Genomic DNA, 19,962 nt, shown 5'->3' on the forward strand with positions numbered 1-19,962 from the left:
TGAATTGTACATGATTCTACGCTTTATGGGAGTTTTTGGTCTTGGTAATTTAGTCATGATAGACTACGGCGGTCATCAATGAAGCGGATGGAGGTACTCTCATTTAGATGCATGCCAAATGGCACCACAGTACATACACATACTACCAGGCCCAAAGCCATTCATTATGATATCATATTGGTCACGAGTCTTGAATCAATTCAGCCTGATCAGGCTACGTGCAATGTGACACTGAAGGATTTGCCATGTCACGCAACCCATTTACCCGCTTCATCGTGATGATTGACGTGAATAACAACGGCCAAGAACACTCAACAACCTTATTCCCTAAAATCTGACATGATCTTCGTTTACTGTTTAGGATTTATACTTTATCTAATAAACCTAGAATTCCAAATTGGGTAGCTGTTGAGAAGATGTGATCCGCAAGGCATTCTAGGCGCGGCTGAGTTTGGCCACCCTATACTTGTGAATATCAACAACAATTCGGTTAACAACGCCTTTACAATTGTTCACGGGTTCAGATGACGCAGGTATTAATCCAGCAATTTTGACTTGTTATTGTTATGGTAGAGCCAGGCGAAATGAGTGACTAGTAACTTCCAGTTCCTCCGGGACCAAAGAGTGTATCAGACAATATCTGGACTAGGTCCAACCATGATCCCTCAATCATTCTCAGCTTAAGGCGATACACACTCAAGCCTTGACCTCGGCATCTTGAAGCCGGTGGAAGCCACCAGAGACAGCAACGTCCTTCTGAAGCTTGGCAATGCGCTTCTGATCTCCGATGGGGTCGCTCGACTCGCCAGAGAGAGCCCACTCGAGGTACGAGTTGGTGTAGTTGGGCTGGAAGCTCTCGTCCAGAACACCAAGACGCTTGCCGTACTTGGTAACCTTGTCCCAGTCGCGCTTGACGTTCTTGAGGTCCTTGCTGAAGTAGGCAAAGCTGCGCTCAAAGATCTTGCGGTTCAGAGCCGTGCCCATGACGGGCTTGAAGTCGACGTACTCGGCCCACGCCGCCTCGGGCTGAGCGAGCACGTAGTCGGTGGCACGCTTGACGGCACGGAGGAAAGCCTTGACCTTGTCCGGGTTCTCGGCCAGGAAGGTCTCGTTGCCGATGTACAGGATGGTGCAGAAGCAGCAGCAGCCGAGCTCGGCGAGCTCATCAATGCGCAGCATCTGCACGTCGTCCTTGGGGCGACCCTGAGAGGCGAGCCACTCCTCGAGCTCAACCATCTGAACGTTCTCGAGGCCGATGCCGGCGTCGATCTCGCCCTTGATGATGGCCTTGGACACGTTCATGCCGCAGCGGACGGCAGTGTAGTCGTCGGGGGTCATGCCGTAGTGGGAGGTGAGCTCGTCGATCTGGATCTTGCCAAACTCGCCCACGTAGCCGATCTTCTTGCCCTTGAGGGTGCGGAAGTCGGTCGTGATGCCAGAGTCCCTGAGGTAGACGACGCCGGTGAAGGGCTCGTCCAGGAGACTGCCGATGGACTGGACGGGAAAGTTGCGAGCCTTGGCAGCCAGGGTGTGAATCATGGCCTTGAAGCCAAGGTCGACCTTGCCGGTACCAATGATCTCGGTGACATCCTGAGCGAGTTAGCAATGGACATAGTCAAGTTATCAAGACAACATACGCTAGGGTCATTGGGCTCGAGCAGAGCAACCTTGATACCCTCCTCCTTGAAATATCCCTTGGCCTGGGCCAGGTACAGCGGGGCGTGGTACGGCGTAGCGTGCCTGACTCCTGTTAACTACATATTCTCATCAACCTGTAGATTAGTCCAGTACCAGTTGGTAAGGAAAGTGATCTTGTCAGTCGACATGGTGAAAGATCAAGCGAGACGCTGCCGGGGTTAGTTTCCCGGTCACACCGGACGTGAGGGGCAGGGGGATTCAAAGAAGCATGTCCTTTCGCTGGTATTATCCAGATCAAGTTCGCCGGTATTTCTCAGATCAACTGCCTTACTCTGCCCGTCCTCAAGCCCAGACGAAGCCGTCGTCCATGTATCAATGGAAACGTCGGTGGTCCGTCTATGTAGACAAGAGGGGAGGAAACAGAGTAGAAACAGTTAAACACCCGGATGCGTTCTTTTTAAACGTTACCTTGATACTTGGTGACCATTGCGAAGGGAGCCATTACTCCTTCTCTGTGCGGTTTTCACATCGTACCGAAAGATATGTGATAGGAGTCGGTTGAGACTACAAAGAGGTTCAATTCACAGAACTGAGTTGAAGAGAAAGAGTTTCAGGGTCAAGACAGCAGCGGATGTCACGGCTTGATATATGTTTCTCAACAACCCCGCTGAGGGGTTATCGGAATCCCATCGGCCGCCCAACGTCATGACAGTGGACATTGTGCGTGGTGGTGGTCTATTTCATTGGTTGTTGGTTATCAGCGATGAGGGGAAGTTTGTGAATTGTGAGCAAGTTGAGCGGTTAACGGCTCAATTCTACGTAGCAGTGGGGGGCTAACAGCAGTAGGGCACGAAACGGCCGTATCAGGAGCATCAGATGAGGTCGTGATGGAGGGCAAAAGCAACGACAATGCAGAGAAACTTGAAGTCAGCATGCGGCACATCCGTACAAGGAAAACAAGAGTCGTCTTCTGCGTAGACACTGGAGCCTCGGCTCGACTCGCCAACCTCCGTCCACAGTCTGATGATTTCTGCACTTTATCTCGCGACCGTAGCTCAACAAGATCGGAATTCGGTTGCAGATTTTAAGTGGGTTCTTAACTTCTCTGAGCAAGAAAACTCAGTTCGCAGATGATCTGATGCAGTGCGGCTAACAGCAAGACAGGCGTCACGGGCATGAACACTCAACGACAGCCGGAAGGAAAAGAGACTGCCGGGTTCTAGCTTTGAACTCGGTCAATACGAGAACCCAGCCATTGGTGAATTTCATCAGTCAATGTCCGCCGCCATCCCCGGCCCCTCTACCACCGCGGCTTCGGCTCCGGAGGCGCGACATGTCCCCCACTGTCAAGACGACAGGGCTGAGTTGAACCTCACACAGCTCCCAAGCTCTGTCTCGAGCCCAAAGAGGAGCATCGAGCTTCTAGATGCCTGCCCCGACGAACCTCGATCCATGCTCCTGCAAGGCTCGATTGGCCCGGGGAGGCGCTCCCGGGATGCGAGGCAGAGATTCCCCTGAAAGCGTGGACCTGAGGACCGTGGGATCTCGGTGTCTCAAATAGGCAATTTGGGGATCCAGACGTCGCGGATGTTTCTCCCGTCGAGTCTCTCGGTGTCGAAAAGCGTAGGTCTTCACGTGGGATGAAGACGAACTGGTTTGTTGTTCTTTTCTGCCCGTTGGAGCCCAATGAGACACGTCGAGACTTGATGTCTGAGATGGTTGGCATAGCCCAAACTGGTCGACCGAGACACCTCGGTGAGTTGAGCTGTTGGATTCCAGCCTTTTCATCCCGCGGGCAGCTCAAGTCTCAGTACAGGGGACCATGTAAGACATGAACCTTTCCGCATAGCTTCCCCCAGACGGAGAACCATGACCCGGTGTGACACACGCCCACTTATGGATGGAAGTCTGTCTCCCTGGGATCCATGCCGACACTGATCTCGCTGGTACGATCGACACGCGAGCACCTTCCAGTAAGGATGTGAAACAATAATTGCCTGCCCACGGGCCGTAGAGGGGAATCAGTTGTGGCGCGATTGAAAGGCGGCAGGCTGGATCTGTGTAGGTAATGCGCTTACATTTTGAGGCCGTCATCGCGCGTGCGCGTGCGTTGCGTGTAAGCGGGCGATGACAACGCAGCTGCTGGTGATTCAACGCGCCCCGAACAAAACAAAACCGGGGAAAATCCTACCGGTTCTGAATATAGTAACACCAGAGAAGAATGAAAGTCCAGTAAGGGCAAAGATCAGATCAATTGGCCCTGGAATTGAGGCTGATGCTTGAGGCTGAAGCGAAACATGTCTCGCTCGTCGTCAGCAAAAGTCAGCCTCGACGGCGATGACGTCGGCAGAAGCCCATGCATTCCCCAAGATGGGTGGGAAGTGTACAGGATTGGGTCATCTCGTGACTTGTCGGGGATAGCGGAGAGCGAATTGGTAATACCAAACGGAACGGGAACAAGAGACGAGATCCGATCTTGCTAATAAGGGACGGAGTTGCACAACAGCGAGCCCCGGTGTAACAAACACTTTTTATTAACAAGACGACGGGAGATATCCGAGGCAGCCGTAATTACGCCCCGGTCGGTGGTTCGGTCGTACCCGCTATCTGCCACCGGCCAAGAAGCCACCAGATCCATTGAATGACCAGCTGCTTTAGGAGAGCCTCTCCACGGCAACTCGACGCACGCGGCGACGCAGGTCAAACACGTCAGTAGAAGTTATGCGCATACAATGCACGTATGTCTACGCCTCGCTTCATACGTGTTATTGTCCCGCCGCAAACGCGCAACTCTACGGCAATTGCCCTTGTCATGTCTTTCCATGGAGGACAAGACTATTCGACACTATGATGCGGAATGGATCGTCAACCAGGGACGTTGGTCGCGCGAGGTCCCCTCCCCGTGGCGGCCGAATCCACCGACCGACTGATGATCAGGGTGGCGGTAGCTGCACGGTACAAGTGTTGAGGGAGGGTGACAGAATAACTTCAACACCCCTTCGTTATTGTGAGCTCGTGACACTTGCTCGCTGCAAGACAGGACTTGGGAGACGCGAATCATTGGCTAGACTTCGTGGGGTTCTCTACAGCAAAAGAAGTATTCTTGGATCAATGTTTTAGATGTCATTCCGAGACAGTCGGGACAGCTGCGTTTCGCCCTGTTTCATGGACGACGTGTGTTGTACGCGAAATGCAGGTCGAGGCATGACAAGATCGACAAGAGGCGACTCTTTCTCCTTTTTTCTTCTTTGTCACCAGGGGATCTTGGACTGACATCACTTTGTGAATCCTGCGACTGTTCAAACAAAGAGCCAGATGATTACTATTCCCAGAGCGAACTGAACCGTAAGCTTGGCTTGCACAGTGAATTACTCGTTCTCGTCGCCAGCCAGCTTTTACCCCTCAGTTAGCTGATGCGCGATCAACACACCAACCCACGACGAAACGAGCAATCACCTTCTCCAAAGAGAGCAGGTTGAATGTAGAGCACCGAGCCAGATGGAAAATAGGGTCCTGCTCACGGCTCACCTATTGGCCTCTATCCCCGTCCCCCGTCGGGACGGGGGACAAGCAAACGGGGCACACTCGCCAACCACACCACTGAAAGCAACACCACCAGTTGATCTACACTAAGAGTGTGCCTTGCTTGGTGAGCATCATCTTGAACCGTTGTGACAGACCTGTGGGAACAAAGCAAACTCAAAAGGAGTAGCTGATCTTCTCATAATCCCGAATATCCGTCCGGTCGGCCCTCCAACCTTGCGCCGAGGAAGTAAAAAAAAACGCACAAAGACGCATGCATGCGAAAGCATAAAAAAAAAGATGTCGGGGACCAGCAAAAAAAAGAGCTGATGCTGTCATTCAGCATTGGCCTCGCCCTTCGATTCGCCGCCTCATCCGGGGACGGTCCCCCCATCAACCCCCTTGTTGCCCAGGAAGCCCCCTGCACAACGCATCCGTCATCCAACCCTCCTTTTGGGGAGAGAGAGTGACTTGACTTGAACGGGGAGTCCAGCGTGTGCGGCTCGGGGTCTCCAACATGTGCCCAGACGCTCGAGACTGTGGCCCATATTCTCGCGCCGCCCCAGCTGAGCCGCCGGCGACTGGCCACTTGGGACTCGGCCATTTGCGATTATCGCACCGACACCCGGGCCTTTTTTTGCAAGTTTTGTGTGGAATTCATATGTGTATTCGTCAAGACGGCCGGGAACCTCCCTGCAGGGCAAAGTGTTGAGATACAGACTTCTCGGCCTGACGACTTGAAGGGCTGGTTTTGGGTTTCCAGGTAGCTGGGTCGCTGCGTCTCCAGCGCGGAGGCGGCCGTCCTCCACGTTGTGTGTGGCCTTGCTCGACTGAGTCGGTCTTCCAACGACCATCTCGTTTGTAAGCTCCTGTGGGCTTTCAGCTAATAGAACGCCTAGTTGGACTGGATTAGTTAGGGCTCGCAGGTTTCAACAAAACTTTCGACTCCAACCCCTCACGCGAGCAGTCAGTTGCCATGTGCAATGACAGAATGGTCTTGTGAATAGACTTTGACCGACTTTACAGCTGCTGCTGCCGCTGCTGCTGCTGTCGAAATGGTTGCCAAACAGTTTCCGTCAAGGACAATTCGCATCCGTGAATAGATGTCGAGGCTGTCTAGCGCCAGACCCTTCGGGCATCTTGCAGGCCACGTCTGCATTGCAACCGAGAGTGAGACCTGGGCTTGGCTCTAGCCGGGACGAGTCTAGGCCATCAGATCGAACCCTGGGCCGTACATGTGCAGATTGACAATGCTTGACCAAGAAATGCATGCTCAGTAAGAAACTGCCAGCCAGCTTCATAAGCCGCAACTGGGTGGTCGTCGAGGATATCTCCGACGGCCGAAGACACAGCGAGTCCGGGCCTCTCGCTTCTCGCTCTGAGTGGAGTTTGTTTAGTGGACTGGCGAGGTTCCAGGCGGGGGTGCACCGTAAAGCCCCCCGGCGCACATGGCTTCTTCCCGACACGGCTTAGTCTGCTAAGCTCTTCCTTTTGTCGACTAGCTCGTTACTAGCCGATCCAATCACTCAATATGCCCGTCATCTTCCTCTGTTGCCCGTCTTTATTTTGTCCCTCGGCCTCTCCCATGTCCCTCACCACTTTTTCCTCTCGACCCTTGGCCATCAACTTGGTTGGCTAAATACACTCCTCTCTCTATTCATCCACCTCTCCATTTCTTCCTCTCTTCTGCCCTGCCCTGTCTCTCCAGTCTCTCCGCTCCGCCCGCTTCCAACGACGCCGGGGCTTCCTGGTCCTGGTACATGATATCCGGCAGACCCTTGCTGCGACCTACTTACGCTTGTGCCTCTGCTGCCTCTCCTACCTACTCCCGGACCTTTCAAACATCGTCCTCCTCGCCCCATTCTTCCCATTCCACCACCTTCGTCCTCTCTCGCCTTGTCCTTTCTCCTTCACCGAGCTCTGACGCTTGTCGGGACATTGTACTGGGATCCCCCACGCTTCTGACTACTTCCTCTCCTGTTCTCCCCCAGAAGCTGCACAGGTTGCCGGTTCAGCTCACTGTCGCCAAGATGAATCCCACCACCTTGTAGCCTCTACTTCCCACGCGCGAGCATTTGGGTCCTAGGTGCTTCTTGGTCTAAAAGAACCACGAATCCAGCTTCCTCTCGACCCAATTCTTCTCTTCACGATAGCCTCGCTCCGACTCCTCAACGAGTCTCACCTCTACTATACAAGTTTACGACTTGATACTAGGCTTCCTCACCTAGTCATCCGACATCCCTCTTACCTTCGATCTCCTATACCAAATGTCAGGAGTATCCAACATCGAGCACATGGACCGTACACCACTCGATATGACTTCGAAGCGTAGTTCACGAGTATTCGTGGACGACGAATCTACATCCAGCAAGGAGAAGCAGCAAAAGATCAACACACCATTCCGATCGAGCTCTCGCAACTCCGCCAAGGAGGACAATATGCAAGCCAAGGAAACCGAAGACGGTCTCACAAATGCAGTCTCCATCTGCGATGCTATAAATATTGCCCGCCCCCAGAGTGTCTCCGCCATTAGCGTCAAGAGCTCTGTCTCAACAGCATCGAGTGAATCGAGTGGTCAGTCACAGCCGTCAGCAGTCTGTCGAGTCATTGCTGACCTCATCCCAGTCTCATCTGTGTCGACTTACCAGTCGCGGAATACCGAGCATCCACCTGCGCCTCTCAATGGCCGACCTCACAACTTTGGTGTCGTCGTTCCTGGTGTCTATCGGAGCAGCTTCCCCAAGTCTCATGACTTTGACTATATCAAGGGATTGAAGCTCAAGACGATTGTGTAAGTGCCCTCGTTTTATTAGGGAATACTCTAGCTAACCTGTTGTAGCTCCCTCGTCAAAAAGGAAGAGTTCGATCATGACCTCGAGATGTTTGTCGCTCAAGAAGGCATCCGACAGGTGGTTTTTAACATGAAGGGCACCAAGAAGGAGGCCATCCCCCTCAAGACGATGAAGTCGATTCTTAGCATCGTTCTCAACAAGGAGAACTACCCTCTCCTGATCCATTGCAACCATGGCAAGCACCGAACTGGATGCGTCGTCGGAGTTGTCCGCAAGGTTGCCGGTTGGGATGTTGACAACGTTGTTGCCGAGTACAAGAGCTACGCCGAACCAAAGTCACGCGAATGCGACATCGAGTATCTGAGCTCTTTTCAAACCTCGACTCTTTGCGCCCCAAACGCCCTAGGGCCCAAGTACACCCGCTCTCAGATGACCACATTTTTTCGAACCCTCACATTTTCCACCTTCGTCCTCCTACTCTGGCTTTTGTCCGGGACAAAGCTGAGCCACGCCTCAAGACCCGACCACCTCCTCTTGTAGGAGGATGACCCGTCCCAAGAGTGGCATTGATTCCATACTCTCGCAAACGACCACAGCTGCTTTGGCCGACACACAACAGGACACTCAACGACATCTTTGTGTGTCCATCGATAATTCTCAACCTTTTCCTTGCACAACTTACGACCCCTCGATTCCCCAAGGACACGACGCACGAGATGTCGAGTACCTGCAACAACAGCACGCTCAAGCTTTCAACAACCCAAAAGTTTGACACTGAGATGATCAAGTCCTCACTGGCTTGAGGATTCGCATTTTGACGACTCGCAACATGCACTTTTTACGGGACGGCCGTAAGAATTTTTGGAGACGCATCAAGGGCTGAGACCGTCTCCCGGATTGGCGTTTTATTTTCAAAGAGGTGACGGGGCACAGGGATGCCCGTTTGAGGAAACCAGCCGCTTCTTTTCTTGATTTTGTTCTTTTTGTTAGTGTATAGTGAGGTGTTCAAGGAGAAAGGGGCCATTGGAATACAGCATTGAAACTGTAGCATTAGAGCCAATCTTGATACCTGGAAAACAAGGCGTTTGGTGAAGCTGGCAGCGATTACGAAAACAAAAAAAGGGGGCTGTGAACTAAGTTAGACACGTGTATAACAACAACTTGTATCAAGCAACACCATGTTTCAATATGTGCGGTCTGTTTCACTTGGCGTGAGTGTAGATCTTCAACGGTGTGCAGTACGTATGGAGCCAATCACGACTGACCAGGATGAGGCCTACTTGAGGCTGCTTGACTTCGGGAAGTTACCCGAGTTTGACTGCACTATCATTCCTAGCGCGCTGCGAAGTGATGGACGGCGTCAGTCGGGAACGGCGGCTATCGCGGGAGGATGTTGGATCAGACAGTGGCCCTGAACCTTGTTGAGGCGGAAGAGGGCCGTTTACGGATTGACACTCTTTTACTTTAGCTATCCATCTGATCAATCAAGTCTGAGGATATACATCCTTGTGAAGATGGTTGATAGACTTCTCGCTGCCTCTATACTCCTTTCATCTCGAGTATTCGTCAACAGAGCCCGCAAAAAGTGTCACATGGATGACGATCAGTCTCGATGCAAGCAAATGAACGACTCCCAACCGCACTAGTTACTGACCGCAACGTGACGTTTGAAGATGACTTAATACGTGGGGGAAACGATAGGTCGTCCATCGTTCGCCTTGTAATGAAACGTCCTGGCTCGTCCCGTGCCGACGTAACCGTAAATGCAGGTTGGTTCAACTGAGGCATTTTCCCTAGCATCTGCAGCTTAGTTGGGGTTCCTCTTGGCGCTTGCATTAGGGACATATATCGAGGCTTACGAGTAGTGGGACTGCCATCTGTCATATGTATGTGTCGTCGATGTTGGGGGATAGACATAGAAGCAGGTATCGTGATGCTCGTGGGACTTGGCATTGGGTTAGACGGCAATCGTACTTATATAAAGTTTTCGGTACTTATTCAGTTAGGGTTTATGGTACTATCTCGACCTCTTGCGAGTGTCGTAGTCTACTTACCTAGAGTAGCAGGATCCTGCGCAGTGAGGGGGCACAGAAATAAGCACAACCCACACGGTATCGTCTAACCTAATACGATGCCAGACACGTTGTTACATGCAGTTAGTCTCACTGTAAAGATCTGCTTATGATTCATTAGCTGTCTCTTGACATACACTTAGGTTGATATGATGTGAGGTAGAGTTGTTGTCTTAAATTCGCGGCAGTGAATAATGAACCGCAAACACTCAAGAAACGACGATAATCGGGCCTGGGTAATTGAAAGTGAAGTTACTTTGCTAGCTTATTTGTTCCTATTGCGACGAACTGTGGTATGGAGCATCTTCTAGGGAGCTAAGACGTTGGGTAGGACACTGCCTTGAAACTACCCAGTCTTTGAGGTTCAACGTCTGTGACGGGTTTCTGTACCTTGCCATAGAGACACTTGTGTAAAGTTAGTTCCGCCGTAGATGCATTTTTATGTCCTCTTTGACGTTCCCATGATGATCATGATCTCCTTGCTTACGCGGGGACTACTATTAGGTACTAAGGGGGGGATCTATGCCAATTATGGTGAGTCCCTTCCTATACTTACTGAAACTAAAATAAGAGATTAACCTGCTCTTATATTGTTTTGATAGAGTCTTAGATAAAGCTTTAATGGTGGGGATGAGTACGCTCTGGTAGTCCCCGCGCAAGCAAGCAAATGCCTAACCACGTAGCCTGGGCTGATGGGAGCTAGAGTTGCTAACTTATACAGAAAGGAGTGAAGATCACTGAGCGTCAAATACATAGTGGAATATGAGATTACTAATTAGATTGAATATGCATAAATCTTCTTAGCCAGCCCATCTGTCTCCGTTGTGATACATGTAATGCAGAGTATACTCTATTAACTGACACCTCAGCAGGACAACCCCTCGAAGTCACCGGACCTTCATAGTTCAGAAATTTTGGGCAATTTATTTACCTTGCCACGAAGGTAGGAGTAGACTTGTGTGTTACAGGTCAAGACTGTTACTTGACAGACATCTCTCTCTCACTTCGAGAAACCCGCCGGGTTGGCCTCGAGCATAGATTACTCTCTCTTAATTCAGGTCAGCTATTGGACGGGAACCAGTCATCTGTATTTGGTTGAAAATATCCTCCCAACCCATACCTGCCTGTCTTTGACTTCGCCCTGGTCTTTTATCCTTGACTCCAAATGCCCATTCCTCATGCCCGCTATCATACAGCATCCATATCATACACATCATACCAAGAGCCGCTAATCCTTGTTCCCCCAACGGTTCCGGTTTACCCTCTCCTCGGCATCCTTCTCAAAGTCGCCATTAAAGTACACCCACCCCCCGGCGATGCAGTTCGCGGTGCCAAGACCAACGGCTGTGCCGCGCACTATGCCGCGGATCGAGAAACGTCCGCGAAAGGGCTGACGACGACGCAGCGCCAGAAGCGCGTAGAGGCCCGACCAGGCAGCAGTGAGTCCAGCACTTCCAGTCGGGTAGCCGGAGAGGTTGAGGTAGGAGGAGAAGAGGAGGGGAGGGGTGAAGATGAAGAGGGGGAGGGATGGGGGACGGGCGTGGAGGGCGGTGACTAGAGTTGCGAGGAGAGAAGGGGGCAGTGAGTTGGCTGTAATTGTGTTAGTATCCTCTTTCTTTGAAGATATACATGTGTGTGATTGAGTAGAAACCACATGACAGTGAGATCAAGTGAGCCATGCAGTGAGAGTGACGAGATAAAAGGGCACGTATATCGAGGGATTACTTACATCCCCAGTCGTTAAGATAGTCCAGCACGGACTTGGACTTTCCAGACTCTTCACTAGCCATGATTTCAGTCTCTTGAGTGGAACGTGGCCGTCGCAATTGCAATCAATCAAATTCGTCTTCAAAGGTCGTGATGCTTGCTCTCAAAAGATTTGTCGGATACAGCCGCCCGATGACCCAGCTACCCCTGTCGTAGTGTGACGTCGTCGGTCTGATGACTAAGCTGGTGCCTTCCAGGGCTGAGTCACCTGCCTGGCCCGTTCCACCTATCGACTTACAACAAGTCAACGACTTCAACTATGACCTCGTCAGCCTACCGTCAAGAAGGATTCAAACGCCGCGTCAAAATTTCCCCACGGAGAAACTTCATTCTGTTTTTTTTCTCGTATATCTGATCCTCTGCGACGTTGCAGACGCCCAAAAACTGCTACTACTTCAAATTGTATTAACATGGGTTTCAGCTGGGAGGGATGAAGGGCCTTGGCTATAGCTCCGCCACAATCATAATCGAAAAGGGCAAGGTCATGCAGTGACGGGCAGCATCAAGAGAGGGAAAACATTCGATAATTGTCGACTAATGAATGCGCCTTGCCATCAAAAAAGACGATGGTCGGTCCAGACCTCTATGTAAGTCAAGATGATGTTGAAATAGGAAAAACCAAGAGAAAATCTAACAGGGTAAAAAACAGGATTAAGGGGTATAATGTTGCGAAGAGGGAATAGTCGTACACCTCTGTCCACCTCCAACTTCTCATATCATGATCTCATAACGAAACACTTAGCACTGCCACTGCAAGTCGTCTAGTGCCCTTGGTAGTACCGGGGGTCTTGGGCATAGTCGCCCTGGTCGTACTGACCCCAGTCCTCGCCCGAGTAGCCCTGCTGCTGCCCGTACGCTGCGGCATAGGCTGCCGGATCCCACTGTTGGTAGCTCCCGTCAAAGTTCTGTGCATACTGACCCGCCGAGGGTCCAGCCGTGGCGTAGCCCGCTCCGTGGTCGGCCCCGGCGGATGACAGCATGCTCAGATCGAAGCCGTCCTCGGGGCCGAGCGTGGAGAAGTCAAACTGTCCCAGCACTCCGTCACCCTCCTCGGCTGAAGCTGCAGCTCGGGAAGAACCGCTGTGGTGCTTCCCTGACCGCTTTGATGAGCTGCCTCCTCGCTTGGAGCTTGAGCTTGAAGGACTGTCACCCTCTGCAGACTTGCGGCTGCTCTTCCCCCGGCGTGATGACTTGGAGCCGGTGCGAGTATATTCGCAGCGAAGGTTGTTGTTCCGGCATCTTTCACAGCCGTTCTTGTCTCCACTGCAACGGAGCTGTGTTGGACATGTTAGCATGCTTTGCTTGCAGTTGGATAGGTCGACCACATCTGCGGCCTGGTGTTCGTGGCCTGGCGCATAGAGGCGCTCCACTAGTCAGACCTGGTCTCCGCAGGCGTACCTTTTTCTCATGACATCTATCGCAGGCCTGGTGGGAACTGGAGCGGGCCGTGACGGGGTCAAAGCCGTTCCGGACGCTCTGGACCTCGTCGGTCTCAGGATCGTACTTCCAAGTTCCAAACATTGCTGACTGCGTTTGAGAAGTTTCGGTGTATGAGTCTTGGTATATGACCCTTGAAAGCAAAAAGAGTAAGGATGATAGGTATCAACACAACTAGTGTTCAAAATGTGGATAGTGTAAACCGGGGAAAACTGTATAGTTCTCTTGCTTGTTGGGACTTTGGTTGTTTTCTGCCTGAAAAGCAAGCTTCCCCGTGGCGTTTTTAAAGTAGATTCATCTGGCCTCGTCCCCATGACTGTCATGTAGGCAACAACGGGCATCCAACGATGTTGAGAGGACCCTCGGCGAGACTTCAAGACCCCATCTACGCGCCGAGCCGCACTGCCCAGGCTCCCGCCCATGGATGGTGTCCATCATGGACCCGGGACCCCTGTCATCACTTCCGATCTATGGGGTCCCTGACTCTCCACATCCCCCCGGGCCATGGTTCTCCGGCCCAGCAAGCACAGCTTGTTGCTTTTCCCTTTTTAGACACCCCCTCACGAGGCTGCCTGTTGATAGATGAAGTCAAGTTCCTTCAGGACATGCAGAGTAGTAGAGCATCTATTCGAGTTCCCATCATGAAGGGGTCCGTGCCGTGGGGGAGTTCGGGAGCACCCCGGTGACATGAGTGGTCCAACTCCACCTTTGCCTGGAGGAGGCTGGGATATACACCATCAAGAGAGTAACCAACATATGGAACTAACTATTCGAGACTTCTCTTTTGCCCGGGGCTGTGTAATGAAAATCGTCGAGATGTGCATTGGGCGAGGGGGTGGTGTAAGTGAGAGGTTATAGTGCCTTGCCAGGGTTATAACAGTCAGCAGCAGGGCTTGGTACCTATTCATCCACCTAATTCATCCAATTTATAGTCAATCATCTGCAGCATAGTAACATCTCCCAACCCTCTGGACGTGCCTTGCATTCCTCCTTCCCGCAAGCAAGATCTACGGCACCATGATGTTGGAGGTGTATGTGTGTGTGTGAGCGCCGGTAGGGATTACCACGGTAATTACACACAGCGAGGAGACTGTTGGTCGGAGAGGCCAGAATTTTAGGCAAAAGCATCCACTCCTTTGCCGGCTACCGATCCCTGGGGACGTCATAACCCTATCTATCATGTCATTCTCAACCGAGCGAGAAAAAAAAGCTGACTCACTCGGATCGAGGGACTTTTTAATATGAAACTAAGGTATTTTTATTCCTGGTCTCAGCGGTTGGGTGTCCTTGACGGTGGAACTCTGTTTAAGTGGTTGCATATCGGAACAGGCAGGGAGGGGCACGTGAACAGGTTGTCAAGGGTTGTCTCCGGTGAGTCGATGGGGGTGGCAGAGTCTCTTGTCTTGTCTCTTCAACGCTTCATTGACGCCCGACTATATTCAGCCTCGTGCGGCACGTATTCCCAATGGTGGGACCCCAAACGGTGGTGGTGTGCATTTAGGCAGATGGTGGAGGCTATGAAGTCTACGATGCTTCGATTCGGCATCACAAGATATACACGGAGGTAACGTCAAAGCAAGCATCTCGTATATGGATCTAGGATGGTTTCTCTATCAACCAACAGAACTTCATACAGGGTCACCCTTTCCCTCCTGTCACTTCCCTCCGCCTTGGGTATCACTCGATACAAGCCTCACCCGCCGGCGGGGGGCCTCAACTCTTCCCACGGGCAAAGACTCACACGCCTATCCTATTCCCAGTGCACCTGCTTCTTGTCCTTGACTTCAAGGTAGTCTGCGTGCCGCAGCAGCTCCTGCATCGGGATCCCGCTCCCGAGCCGCTCCGTCTGCCCGTTGCCCCAGTGGACGATAACCTTGGCGCGGCGCCCGTCGGGCACCAAGAAGGCTTCGACACTTGAACTGGTCGAGTGCTGGTTGAGGGAGATGGGGTAGAAGCGGCCGTACTCCCGGTTCAGCGAGCCGGTTGACTTGTCCACGACGTCGACGAGGTACCTGCCCTGTGAGTTTCGACGCTTGCGTGAGAAGTTGGGCAAGCTGTTGGTGCTGGTTCTGCTGTGATTGTCATCGTAGTCGTGGTCGTCGTTGTGGTTGTCGTTTCTATAGTTGTCACTGCTACGATAACGGGATGAGCTTGATCGCTGGTGCCCGTTAGACGAAGCCCGTGCCGAAGACCGCGAGTTGGCTGCCTCCCGGTGCCGATGCTCATGACCTCCCGATACGCTCGTAGGATGCGGGCAACAGTTGCACCCACACTTTGTCGGGTCCATGGTCCGGTACTGACCTTGCGCCTCCAGGGGCAAGATGTAAGTGCCGTATGTTGAGCGCGGAGTCCGTTGCGCCTCACGGCCGTGGGGAACCCTGTTCCCTTCGGATCTTCTCGACTCCGGGAAGGGGCTTGGCTGCCGGAAGGAGGAACGGCCGTCATGAGATCGGGCGCCGCGCTGGTGACGATGACTCCTTGAGCCTGAGTTGCTGCCCGAATAGCTCCCCGGTGACTGGGGTTGGGAGTTGTAGGTGGAACGAGAGTAGGGCATTTTCAAATCAGTTTCGGTCTATACTAACCCGCTCTGTCTTGTGTTTGTGGCTTGGTAGAATAACTGAGTGAGTCTTGGGCTGTTGATTGACTTGGTGTTCATGTTCAGGTCACCAAGAAGACCTCTCGAGATATATGATCTGGGGGCTCTATATCGACCTCCTTGTGTTGGTCAGACCCAGGGATGAGACTCAAAGACGCTGCAGGCGCTTCAAAGGGATTCGAAGCCCAGTGAGCTCCGGGACCAGAGGTTGAGCCATATCCAACTCAGCCTACCTGTACCTGCATTTGGACTTGGTAGGAGCTCAGAGACGACGCCTGCGACAATGAACATCATTGTATGTTCAGCAGGACTGTGAAAGAGCATACAATAGTGTTCAGCGGCATTATAAAGGAGAAAGTCATCTTCCTTAGTGCGATGGTGCCACAGCATTCAGCGAGTTGATGCTTCAAAGAGAGCCAATTCTTTGTCCAACGCTTGTTGGCCTCTCACGTTGAGAGTAAAAACAAAGACGAGCAGGGTTTTGCAATTCTGCCATTATCCATCTATCAACTTGGTAGCCGAGCTTTCAATCAAAGAAATGGGACTGAGAATACCCCAAATGGCAGGTCGACATGAATCAATCTCACGATGGAAACAGTAGGAAGATGAAAGAAAGAATGGCGCCATAACTCGAGCCAAGACGCGTAGTTTGGGGTCAAGGTTCCATCGCTATCGGGGGTTCATCAACGCCCCGAGAGCTTCAGTGGGGTTTCCAGTGGCTCAGAGCGAGACCAACAGCGGGTTCATCCCCGGAATAACCAATCCTGCCGGCGCAAAGCACCTGAAGAAGGAAGGAGATTTTCCCCACAGCAGGTGGGCATTGGGCTAAAGGGGCTAGGGTGCGGCGAGCGGGAGAAGCCACCAGACTCGGGGCAAAGTTCCAAAAGGCCAGCAAAGACATCTCCATTGGATTCCCCAACTCGTCTTCCTCCTCCCCGTCCATCCCGCAAACTTTCCATCCTTTCCTCTTCACACCACGCGTTGGGTTTTCTTCTTCTATTTCCCCTTCATTACTTCTTTGACAACCGGCAAAATGGCTCTCTCTCCTCAGATGTAAGTCACCTTCACGCGACAGCTCGTCGCGCAAATGTCTTGGTGGCGCAACTTGAGCCGAGGGGGAACCGCCAATGCTAACTTTTTCGCGATAGCACCAACCTGATCATCATCCTGGGTATGATGCAGGTCTCGAAGCGCGTCCCCTTCGATGATCCTTTCGTGCTCAACGTTGTCCGCGCCATCTACCTTGCCAGCAACGTTCTCATTGCCGGTCTCTACTTCTTCACCCAGCTCAAGATCAACAAGAAGAAGGGTACGACCCCTCAACTGCCACACGAGGCCATTCAAACCGATTCAATACTAACATAAACTTCTCCAGACCTGACGACCCTCAAGTATGTTGAGCCCGCCCCCATGGGCTCCTCCGAGGAGGGCAAGCTCGTCACCACCACCATCCACGCCTACGACAACCAGCAGATCCGCACCGCCTTCCGCGGCCAGGCCATGGGTATCGCCATGATGGCTTTCATGCACGTGTACCTCAAGTACACCAACCCCCTGCTCATTCAGAGCATCATCCCTGTCAAGAGCGCCCTCGAGAGCAACATTGTCAAGATCCACATCTTTGGCCAGCCCGCTGCCGGCGACCTCAAGCGCCCCTTCAAGCAGCCCCAGGGCTTCATGAGCGCCATGCAGGGCGGCCCTGTCCAGAGCGACAAGAAGGCTGTCGAGGCCGCTGAGCGTGCTGGCCGTGGTGGTGCCAAGGAGGAGTAAAGTAGACAGCCTTTGGAAGGATTGCTTGGGCATAGAAGCCTCTGTGGTCTTTGTATACCAAGGCTCTTGTATCCGGGTTTTTTGTAGACCTTGGTTGTATCACTAAATAATATGAGCAACATGGTTGTCACGATTAGTGCGCAAGGGTAATCTGTTGAGGTGAACTGGCGATTTTGGTCAAATAGCCCTGGCAAGGGTAAGGGTGTACATGGATTTCTTGGAGATAGATTCTGGGATCAAAAACCGTGTATAGGAACATGCATCTATTGCGATATCTCCATCTTCCAGTGCCAGTTATCAGCGCAAGCATAGGAAATTTGCCTTGCGCTGAAGGCATCAAGTTCACCCCTCGGTCACGTTTTCTCGCGTTAATTGGTGACATAACCGGGGTATCTAGATCGCGATGGTGCCCCTCCGCCACTGACACTTTCACATTTGTCATAGACATAGTTGATACCCGTTCTCTTGATTCTTCCCTTTCGATTCCACGTTTTGATCAAGCCAAACCCTGCGGTAATTGTGCGATTTCCTTCCGATTCCGACTTCGGCTCCGACTCCAACTCCTTGTCGATATTCACAGTCGTCATGGGGCGTCCATCCACTCCACCCCGATCGACAAAGCCTGCGCCGGCCGTCTCGCCGCCTACGCCTGAAGTCACAAAGCGAATAGTAAGATATACCCAGGATGTTCGGCTCATTGCGCTCGGCTCTCTGACCATCGTACTTAGGAAGAAAACCGGCTCCGCGCAAAGGCGATTCGAGACCAACGAGAAGCGGAACTGCGAGCATCTGGCAATGCGCCCGAAATACCAAAGAGTTCAGGTGGCTTCGTTCCAACAGAAGATGTCCACATTTCGAAAACTGCCAACGGGAAACGGCCATACAGCTCCATCTCGACGGGCGAGTCTTCCAAGGGAACGAATCGTGATGGACGCAACAAGGGCGATGAAGAGGCGCTACGGCCGGCACCCAAGTTCACCAAATTTGTCGACTACAACATGAGCGCCATGACGGACACGAAAGGTGGTTTCTTGACGACCGAAGACGACCCTCACAATTACGCCCTTGGTGGCAAGAAGCCAGGGCAGGCAGATGACGAGCAGCGGCCGAAGCACATGAGCATTCAAGAATGGGAGAGATTACAGGTGATTCGCAACCTAAAGAGGCTCAAGGCAGGACCCTTTGAACCCGGAATTAGCGTTCTCGATGATGAGGAGAAACGAAAGAGGTGCCAGGATTGCAAGAGCTTGGAGATTGACTTTGTATGGGAAGAGGTGTTTCACATCTGCGTCTGCAACAAGTGCAAGGGAAAGTATCCAGAAAAGTACTCGTTGTTGACAAAGACGGAGTGCAAGGAGGACTATCTTCTTACAGATCGTGAGTCTCATCTGGGAAGCATTATGGATTGCGCATCACTAATGCAGTACAGCCGAGCTACGAGATCCCGAATTGTTACCTCATCTTTCTAAACCAAACCCTCACAAGTCACATTGGCACGACATGATGCTCTTCCTCCGGTGTCAAGTAGAAGAATACGCCATCAAGACAAAGTGGGGTTCGGCAGAGGCTTTGGACGCCGAGTATGAACGGCGTGAGACACAAAAGAAGGCCCGGAAGGAGGCCAAGTTCAAGGAGAAGCTGATGGACCTCAAGCGCAAGACGCGAACAGATGCGTTCCGCAGACAGGCTGGCACATTGAGCAAGTCAGGAGCGAGCAAGTTTGGAGATGCGATAGGGGGTGGCAAGCATGTTCACGAGTGGGGGAGAACGGTGGAGAATGAGGATGGGATGACAGTCAAGACGTGTGTTGAATGTGGAATGGAGGTGGAAGAGCTGGAGTTTTAGTGCTTCGAGTTGGTTTGGGTTGGCGTTGAAGAGAGGTTTTGGCAGATGGGGGGTCAGGGTCATATTTGCTGGACATGTTAGCTCCAGGAGTTTGGGCGTTTCGATTTGATCTTTCGATTTGAGATTAGCGATGGCTCAGATCATATTGTCTGAGTGTTGGTCGTTGTCTGAGCTAGCAGATGGTAGATCATTGTGGTTGTCAATACAGCTGTGAACTCGACTGTAAGGCTAAACAATACTTTGTCAGCTCACAAAACGTCACCATATTCTACATTCTCCGCTTCTTATCACAAATAGATTGGCTGTTTGATTTGTCACTTCCCCTTGGAATCATGTTGGTTGGCGTTTCTAGTCTCAATCACATCTCCTCTTCCAGGGGTCCTCCCAAAAAGTTGATGCCTGACAGCCTCACGGGCAGCGCAACCAACCGTGATTGGTCGAAATTTCAGCAGCAAAGTGTCAAGCCAGAGAAGGCGCGGCACCAACTGGCGGCAGCGGCAGGGAAGTACAGGGCAGCACACGG

General features: G+C 52.1%; 7 protein-coding genes across 7 annotated transcripts; 3 read left to right on the plus strand and 4 right to left on the minus strand.

Annotated features, from left to right (window-relative positions):
* Positions 1-530: 530 nt before the first annotated feature.
* NECHADRAFT_65106 (uncharacterized protein) lies at positions 531-2,232 on the minus strand. The gene is made up of 3 exons (XM_003049754.1): positions 1,792-2,232; positions 1,638-1,740; positions 531-1,590 (listed from the first exon to the last, which is right to left on the minus strand). Exons 1-3 carry the CDS (start codon positions 1,824-1,826, stop codon positions 697-699), a joined length of 1,032 nt encoding a protein of 343 aa, XP_003049800.1. The 5' UTR covers positions 1,827-2,232; the 3' UTR covers positions 531-696.
* Positions 2,233-7,475: 5,243 nt separating this feature from the next.
* Positions 7,476-8,492, plus strand: NECHADRAFT_30066 (uncharacterized protein; the record flags this gene model as incomplete). The annotated part of the gene is made up of 3 exons (XM_003049545.1): positions 7,476-7,754; positions 7,824-7,951; positions 8,000-8,492. 3 exons carry the CDS (start codon positions 7,476-7,478, stop codon positions 8,490-8,492), a joined length of 900 nt encoding a protein of 299 aa, XP_003049591.1.
* Positions 8,493-11,090: 2,598 nt separating this feature from the next.
* Positions 11,091-11,871, minus strand: NECHADRAFT_65108 (uncharacterized protein). The gene is made up of 2 exons (XM_003049755.1): positions 11,754-11,871; positions 11,091-11,614 (listed from the first exon to the last, which is right to left on the minus strand). Exons 1-2 carry the CDS (start codon positions 11,812-11,814, stop codon positions 11,253-11,255), a joined length of 423 nt encoding a protein of 140 aa, XP_003049801.1. The 5' UTR covers positions 11,815-11,871; the 3' UTR covers positions 11,091-11,252.
* A 681-nt stretch (positions 11,872-12,552) lies between these two features.
* On the minus strand, positions 12,553-13,312 carry NECHADRAFT_29856 (uncharacterized protein; the record flags this gene model as incomplete). The annotated part of the gene is made up of 2 exons (XM_003049756.1): positions 12,553-13,065; positions 13,190-13,312. 2 exons carry the CDS (start codon positions 13,310-13,312, stop codon positions 12,553-12,555), a joined length of 636 nt encoding a protein of 211 aa, XP_003049802.1.
* Positions 13,313-14,978: 1,666 nt separating this feature from the next.
* NECHADRAFT_74136 (uncharacterized protein) lies at positions 14,979-15,782 on the minus strand (the record flags this gene model as incomplete). Its single annotated transcript, XM_003049757.1, has 2 exons — positions 14,979-15,345; positions 15,502-15,782. The coding sequence occupies 2 exons, from the start codon at positions 15,780-15,782 to the stop codon at positions 14,979-14,981; spliced, it is 648 nt and encodes a 215-aa protein (XP_003049803.1).
* A 972-nt stretch (positions 15,783-16,754) lies between these two features.
* NECHADRAFT_65111 (uncharacterized protein) lies at positions 16,755-17,726 on the plus strand. Its single transcript, XM_003049546.1, has 3 exons — positions 16,755-16,877; positions 16,973-17,133; positions 17,200-17,726. The coding sequence occupies exons 1-3, from the start codon at positions 16,858-16,860 to the stop codon at positions 17,592-17,594; spliced, it is 576 nt and encodes a 191-aa protein (XP_003049592.1). The 5' UTR covers positions 16,755-16,857; the 3' UTR covers positions 17,595-17,726.
* Positions 17,727-18,179: 453 nt separating this feature from the next.
* On the plus strand, positions 18,180-19,439 carry NECHADRAFT_74138 (uncharacterized protein; the record flags this gene model as incomplete). Its single annotated transcript, XM_003049547.1, has 3 exons — positions 18,180-18,263; positions 18,323-18,971; positions 19,024-19,439. 3 exons carry the CDS (start codon positions 18,180-18,182, stop codon positions 19,437-19,439), a joined length of 1,149 nt encoding a protein of 382 aa, XP_003049593.1.
* Between the last annotated feature and the right edge of the window lie 523 nt (positions 19,440-19,962).

This window comes from Fusarium vanettenii (assembly GCF_000151355.1).
Source record: "Fusarium vanettenii 77-13-4 chromosome 1 genomic scaffold NECHAsca_8_chr1_1_0, whole genome shotgun sequence".
In the NCBI taxonomy this organism is placed as follows: domain Eukaryota; kingdom Fungi; phylum Ascomycota; class Sordariomycetes; order Hypocreales; family Nectriaceae; genus Fusarium; species Fusarium vanettenii.

What these genes read in the sequence shown, in the direction of transcription:
- NECHADRAFT_65106 (XM_003049754.1), bottom strand. Translation starts at nt 1,826, where the DNA reads ATGTCGACTGACAAGATCACTTTCCTTACCAACTG. An exon ending in ATCACTTTCCTTACCAACTG is followed by an intron (nt 1,741 to 1,791) that starts GTACTGGACTAA and finishes AACAGGAGTCAG; the next exon opens with GCACGCTACGCCGTACCACG. An exon ending in TCGAGCCCAATGACCCTAGC is followed by an intron (nt 1,591 to 1,637) that starts GTATGTTGTCTT and finishes TAACTCGCTCAG; the next exon opens with GATGTCACCGAGATCATTGG.
- NECHADRAFT_65108 (XM_003049755.1), bottom strand. Translation starts at nt 11,814, where the DNA reads ATGGCTAGTGAAGAGTCTGGAAAGTCCAAGTCCGTGCTGGACTATCTT. An exon ending in CTATCTTAACGACTGGGGAT is followed by an intron (nt 11,615 to 11,753) that starts GTAAGTAATCCC and finishes ACACAATTACAG; the next exon opens with CCAACTCACTGCCCCCTTCT.
- NECHADRAFT_65111 (XM_003049546.1), top strand. Translation starts at nt 16,858, where the DNA reads ATGGCTCTCTCTCCTCAGAT. An exon ending in ATGGCTCTCTCTCCTCAGAT is followed by an intron (nt 16,878 to 16,972) that starts GTAAGTCACCTT and finishes TTTTCGCGATAG; the next exon opens with CACCAACCTGATCATCATCC. An exon ending in CAAGATCAACAAGAAGAAGG is followed by an intron (nt 17,134 to 17,199) that starts GTACGACCCCTC and finishes AAACTTCTCCAG; the next exon opens with ACCTGACGACCCTCAAGTAT.